The sequence below is a fragment of the Blastocystis hominis genome (assembly GCF_000151665.1).
Source record: "Blastocystis hominis, Singapore isolate B (sub-type 7) whole genome shotgun sequence assembly, scaffold_13".
Lineage (NCBI taxonomy): Eukaryota > Bigyra > Opalinata > Blastocystidae > Blastocystis > Blastocystis hominis.
The window spans coordinates 361,718-369,412 of NW_013171820.1; the positions used below are offsets into that span (position 1 = coordinate 361,718).

General features: G+C 35.1%; 1 protein-coding gene; it reads right to left on the minus strand.

The window, feature by feature from the left end:
* Nucleotides 1-1,602: 1,602 nt before the first annotated feature.
* On the minus strand, nucleotides 1,603-2,534 carry GSBLH_T00001747001 (uncharacterized protein; the record flags this gene model as incomplete). XM_013040202.1 has 3 exons in its annotated part: nucleotides 2,159-2,534; nucleotides 2,033-2,127; nucleotides 1,603-2,002 (listed from the first exon to the last, which is right to left on the minus strand). Exons 1-3 carry the CDS (start codon nucleotides 2,234-2,236, stop codon nucleotides 1,603-1,605), a joined length of 573 nt encoding a protein of 190 aa, XP_012895656.1. The 5' UTR covers nucleotides 2,237-2,534.
* Nucleotides 2,535-7,695: the final 5,161 nt, after the last annotated feature.

Genomic DNA, 7,695 nt, shown 5'->3' on the forward strand with positions numbered 1-7,695 from the left:
TGTACCAGGCTAAACTAATAAATATTTAAACATTTTAATTCTTAATTTTGATTATTTGAAACTAATGGACAAATAATTACGAGCATCTTTCTAATATCAGGATATATTGAATTTAAGGCCATAGTCAGCATACAAAGTAGGAATAAACTTTCTTACCATTACCACTGAGAGTACTCTCTTGATAATCATTATCCTGGCCTGAAGAAACTATACTAAAAATACTATGTTAGCAAACTGTTCCTATTTTTGAAAACAAACTATTATTATATGCAACATAACAATAAACTCAGAACCAAGAAAATCACAGTCGATTTAATTAGATAATCTTTGAATATCTCAGGAATTTCATCCATATATATAAAAAGCAACAACAGAAGAAAATTAACAACCATAATTCCAACTATACAAAACAATATTATAATTCTAATTTTCTGGTACCACATAGAAGCGTTACTCATCCCTTTCCGATGCTTTTTTTTAAACTTTTGAAAATTACTCTCAGTCAGAGGTTCCGTTAGATAAAATGGAACATATTCAAAATCAGACTTTTTCCTATACTCTCCATAATATATTGAACTCCCGTTTTCATATATTTTCATTATGTGACCATCGAATATGTTAAGCAATTTAGTTTCATAACCATGTTCCCATCTGCTTATCTTACTAATTTCGCCATCACAATAGAAATAACATGTTCCATGGTTCAAGCCATTATCATCTATTTGAAATAGTGAAACCATTTTGCCATCTTCATCTTTTTCTTCCCAGTAGTTTGAACCATCCGATCTCTGTTTGATATTGAGTGCTCGGCGACCATTCTTATAAAATCCTTCATAAATCGGACTTCCATCTTTACTATATTCCACTCCTGGACCATTTCGATAACCCTTATGCAATAATCCAGAGAAATAGATCTCTCCGGACCCATAATACAATTTACATTTACCGTTCTCTTCTCCTTCCTGATAAGTGAAGCTTGCTACAACTCGATGATCATAATCATAAAGAAACGCTTCTCCATCCAATTTACCATTCTTTTGACTTGCTTCTATAGTGTAGCCTTGATGATGGCCACCGATAAGACAAATGGCCTCATTCTCACCTATATCTATATAAGTGATCGGAAATTCGTTTGAAATGCAATTGTTCCATATATCAGTGCTTTCTTCATTGATATCAACAGTAACACTAATTACAGGTGCATTCTCCTCACTAATAGGATTTGGTTTTTTATATATTTCCATTTTATATAATATTATCAAGTAGATAGTGCAGAATAGCCAAATAGAGAACGAATCTATCAGAACTCTAAATTCTTGAGGATTATTGGAATTCACAAAATTGTTCCTATTTCGTAGAATCCAATCCATTTTACTACCACACTACGATATCTATTATCAGTAATGTTCCATATTACATATTATCCTCCATTTCCATTTTTAAAAAGCGTTTGAAACAAACCGAAGCAAATCAAAACAAAATGAACTTAAATCATTCTCATAGTTACGTTTCCATCATCACAATATGCCCAGTGTCCTCCCTTTCGGTATCGCAGAACCGCACTCTATCCCTTCTGCTCCAAGCTGTGAGGAACAATCTACACTAAATCTTCCCCATCGTTCCTACTCCCAAGTCCTTGAACGTAATGCATTCCGTATGCGGGTCCAGAATAGTATCCGTCACACACAGCTCCACTTCGCTTCTCGACAGATACGGCTTCGGACCCAACTCCAACAGGAACGCGAACCAACGAGCCAGCGTTGTGGGCGTGCGAGGCAGCTTCGTCGAACTCACTATTGTTTTCTGGAACCACGCCACCCGATCTGCCCACAAGATCACTTCCGGTCCCGCCAACTCCATCGTCTTTCCCGCGAAAGCGTCCGGAGTCATGCAGGACTTCCGAATCGCTGTGGCCACGTCGCCCATCCACACAGGCTGCTTCAGAGCGCTTCCGTCATTGATATTGATCAGCCACGGATCGATGTGCAGCTGGCTACCGATCCTATCAATAAGCTCTTCCCCGCGGTTCTACCAGGTCAGCAGGCGGTCATCTTCGCTGAACATGTCCGCAGGACGAACGATGCAGGCGCTGGGCATGACTTCGCGGAGCACTTTGTCGCTTTTAGCCTACATCATGGAAGGAAAAAGCCGAACCCACCTTCGTGCGAGCCCACTCCGAACGATGCTTGAGGTTCTGCTGCAGAGCCGACACGTGGAGAAGATTCGATTTGTCCATTTCGTTGCAGATCTTCGCGAGACGCTCGGGGAAGTAGATGTTGACGTCTTGGAATCTGGAGAGGAAGAGGGAGAGAAATGCGAGTAGTTCTTTCAAAGATACAGATTCTTGGTCTTGTAGTACTTTCCAATCAGATTGATCACGATATCCGAGTTACCAATGCAGTCACGGATCGATTTCTCGTTGAGAGGATGGAAAGAAATCGGATTCACTTTACCAACATTTCCAGACTGTTCAGAAGACAAACTTCATCGCCTTCGTCATGGGACGGAATCATGCAGGTCACTCCATGAGAAGCTGTGGCTCAAATCCTACTAACAAGCAAAACCCAATTCATAAAAACAACCCTTCTACCCAAATTATCCGTAGGGCATCAGAGAAAGACTTTCAAAAAACACTTAGACATGCGGCTGCCCAGTCCCACAATTCCAAATTTGATTGTCGTCACAAAGCAAACCGAGAAATCAAAGCATTGTAAATTGAACCAACGAGTCAGGAACATTGCCCATCATGCATCCCGCCTAAACAACGCCACCGATTCTTGTAGGAAAACGTTTCATAAGATTGGGAACCATGTTATGGAAAATAGGAATGTAACTGGGTACAGCTGTAATGTGGGAATCGTAAATTCAATTGCTAAAATAATAGAATGAAATACAATTTGAAACCATAAAGGAACCCTCCATGGTTATTGTTGAGCAATAAGGTTGGAAACGATTCTTTCATATCATCGATCAAATCGAGAAACAGCAGATAGTATTCAGTCATCGAGAGAAAAACTCTTATGCGAACGTGTGAACTTACAAGCGGTAGAAAAGGGGCAATTTCTGGAAAAACATCACGGACAAGATGTTCACAGCAATAATAATGACAAGAAGTCAGAGCGAAACCACAATATACCTAAAATCGAACAAACATAATAGAAGTACGGATTTGAATGCGGAATGTCGCTCTTTATCGAATTCAGGGTCATAGTCAGCAGATCGGTTGACTCATTGTTAAAATACAGAGAGAGCTGAGTACCCTAAGCACTATTCTTGATATCCAGTCATCTTGATTCATTGAATACTCTCCATTTACCCAGAATAGCAAGAACAACCAAGAAAATAGAAAAATAACAATTTTATAAGGTTTTCGTATGGGGAATCAGATGTGGGCTGAGCCAAAATAAATACGAATAGAAGAAACCTCGATAGCTATTAATTTTCTTTCATCATCACCAAAGCCAGCGATCTTCCTCTGATTGAAAAAACTGTACATACTCTCTCTGAAAATTGATTCACTATTTAGCCGTAAACTATTCAAAACTGATCATATCAATAAAAGAGTAATTAGTAAATACGACAAAGAAATAAGTGAAAAAAGGGAAAGAGAGAGTTATATTGAGTATTATAGATTGGCTGCAATCCTTGCTATTCTCTATCAAATGGATTTCGCATATTTGCGTCTTGGAATAATCAATTATCTAATATTCATCTTTCTACGATTCAATATCTATTTTCCATGTGAACTCGTTATGAATTTGTTGCTTGCCGAATTGATTGGAATACATAATAATAGAGTATATGTGACCATATTCGCTGTTCTTGTATGAATAATCTTGGATGAAACATAAGAGCAACTATTCGCTTTCTTTTGTAAGAATGCTCAGGAGATATGATGTTGAATTTTGACTGATGTGTGAATGAGGGAATGCATGGAAGAAAAATGCGATTGTTGCACATATTCCAGAACTGTTGGAACATGGTATCCATAGGCAGCAAATAACAATGAGAAATCAGCATATCTTGGTTCAATAAGCGTTATCAATAGTATATTCACTTAAAAACAAACTTATTTTGAAGGTCAATAATGAAAGATAGAGCCATGAAAAGTGTTATACGGTTGTAACTTTGGCTAATGATTTTTACGTTGGAACTTGGACTCGTATAGATAAGATGAGACTTTATCTTCTTCATAGTAGAATTTGCCATATTTCGTCCTTCGATATGCTATGATATGTGATTGATAGTCAGGATGTTTTTATATATTACAGCAAACATGATATTCAGACACACTATGTGCAGAGTTATCGAATACAATAACCCTAAATAGTAGAGTGCATATCTGTTGGATATGCTTCAATGGATGTCACTGTGACGTTGAAAAATAAAATAAGCAATTGTTTGAATGGAGTAGGCAATCATCTCATAATTGTCTGAGCGAAATAATTCAAGTACAGAAATAAATGTAAGCAACAAAATCGATGATGCTTCTAGGATGATTAATTGGAATATCTTCAAAGTGGCTACGTAATAGTGGATAATTGAAATCTGGTTTATATAATGAATGACAATGATATGAAAGAGAATGTTGAAAAATATGATACATCTTCGATTCTAATCATGAACTATACATAATGAAGGTGTGTTAAGTGAACCAAATATTGGTGAAACAGAGAAAAATCGCATCAGCATTTTGTATACGACTAATAGAATAACAATTTGATCAGTGAGCAGAGTATAAGCGAAAGGCAAATAGAAAATACAGACTTGAAACAACTATTTCAATAGTTTTTCCTATAATATGGTATGCGATGTGTAAACAAACAACAGGTTCAGTTCACAATATACCAATACTATCTTAAATCGTTTCTAATCGCAGTTATAACCTAAAACAGTATACTCCTTCAAATCAAATCAATTAATTTCAATATTATTATTCTGCTTACAAATATAATCATCCATATTATGTCGGACTATAGCTGAAAAATTGTCTTTCCTTTTTCATCACGTCAAAATCTACTCGACAATGACAATTATAAATATTTGTGTGTATAGATTACTTTTCTCTCTTTTAGAACAATCTACGCATTTTTCATCCTACAAAACATAAAACTATTTCCAATATTATATTCTACATCTCAATTTGATGTCAAAACTACTAATAATCCGGACACTTTACAGTTGCATTGAAGGGGCATTTTTGGTGAACCATTTAACGAGTTGTTGGTTTCTTTCAGAAAACTAGCATAAATACTAAGAGATTTAGTGAAGTAACTCGTTTCACAGAAAAACAAGTATATATTTTAAGAGTGGTGCAAACATCAATATAACGAAGTAATTTATTCATACTAATGGAATTAATACTAGAAATAATGAACATTGTAATAATTTTGGAAAAATGCTGAGATAGCTTTAATGAATAAAATTGAAACAACAGATCGCTATTTCTATATCATTTAACTTCTCCATGTGGATTTGATTGCTCAAATGATATGGCAAATATGAATGGATATAAATGAAACGCACAAAACGGACAGTCATCATTTGATTATCAAGGATCTAGTAGATTCGGTTTTGCCTTGGCTTTTACACACTATTATCTATTGATTGTAAATGAGTAATCTGTCAAAGGGTGCTATTCACGTTACTAACATCGAATTACCAACAATCAACAATACTAGTGCTAAAACTGACGAAAAAAACAAGTGGTGGGAATACAACGTTTCTGAGCAGTTTCCCATAAAGTCAAGAAGAGAAACAAATGGTCCAACTCATATTGAAGTTGGCAAACCTCATGAAGGTTGTCATATCAAAACAACAATGAAAAACGGGAAAATGGACGGAGAAGCCAGTATTTATTCTCAGGATAATACTCTGATGGCAACTCTGACATTTGTGAATGGAATCGCTTCAGGACCTTGCACACTCTGTAAAAATGGTATTTTGTTCTATAAAGGTTACTTTGTAAACGGATATCGAGAAGGAAGAGGACAAGAATATGATGAAAATGGCAACGTGGTGTTTGATGGATATTATAAGAAAGGTAAGAAACTGAATATAGTACCATCGAATGAAATGGGAAAGGGATATTGGAAAGAGTTGGATGAAAAAGGAAGAATCATTCGAATTATTCAGAAAGATGAGTTGGGAAATAGTGAAGGGTTTTGTTATTCTTATGAGGATGGAAAGATTGGTCGTGTGAGTGTATGGAAAGAAGGTAAAGAAGTGAAATTATTGAAACAATTTCGTGATGATAGAATGATAGAATATAAGAATGGTGAGAAAGTGTATGAAGGAGGATTTGTTGATAGTTTGGAAATGGGTTATCCACGAAAAGAAGAAAGAGAAGAATTTGGAAAGGATGATAATACAAAGGTAAGGAAAGGCGTTTTTTCTAAATTGAATACAGCAAGATTGTATGGAACACTACTGGAGAATAGATATATATCAATGATTGTAGCTGTAATTTCTATCATACTTTTCTTTATCTATTTCACAGCAATCTATCCGAATAATGGACCACATGGAATCAGATATAAACAAGAATCATATATAGTAGAATCAGGATATGGGAAGTATTTAAAGAAATTTGAATTGTCTAATCATCCTTATCTAAAGAGAATCGTAATCGGCGGTAATTGCTTTGTAAATGTGAAAACATTCAGAATCGATGGATTGAATCGATTGAAAACTATCAAAATCGGAAGCAGTTCATTTACGCAGAAAAAGAATCAAGGAGATGAATCGAAATCATTCCACATATTGAATTGTGAATTATTGGAATCTATAGAAATTGGTTACTATAGTTTCAGTGATTTTGCTGGAGACTTTGAATTGAAGAATCTACCACAATTACAATCCATTCAAATTGGGACAATTGGAAGAGTTTCAAACAATTTCTATTGGAGTTCATTTGTGATTCGAGGTATTGATATGATATTGAATATTTGAATGATGCATAGATCTTCCAAATCTACAATCCATTACATTAGGTGATTGGGCATTTCATTATGGTTCCTTTGAGATTGGAGGTATTGAACTGATATTGAATATTTGGATAATGCATAGATCTTCCAAATCTACAATCCATTACATTAGGTGATTATGCATTTTCTGATAGTTCCTTTGAGATTCGAGGTATTGATATGATATTGATTATTTGAATAATGCATAGACCTACCAAATCTACAATCCATTACATTGGGTTATTCCACATTTAGATATTCACTTGAATTTAAATTATCAAACTTAACATCTTTACAATCGATAGAAATTGGTGATAAGTGCTTTGAATCAGTACAAACTTTCAAAATCGATGGACTGAATCGATTGAAAACTATCAAAATCAGTGATGAATCATTTATAGGTAGAGGAAATTATATATCAGATTCATTCCACATATTGAATTGTGAATCATTACAATCCATTCAAATTGGTGAATATTGCTTCAGTGATTTTGGAGGCGACTTTGAATTGAAAAATCTACCACAATTACAATCCATTCAAATTGGTACAATTGGAAGAAGTTCACGCAATTTCTATTCTAGTTCATTTGTGATTCGAGGTATTGATATGATATAGAATATTTGAATAATGCATAGATCTTCCAAATCTACAATCCATAACATTAGGTGATGACACATTCAAAAAATCGCGAGCATTCGATTATTCAAACTTAACAACGTTACGATCAAT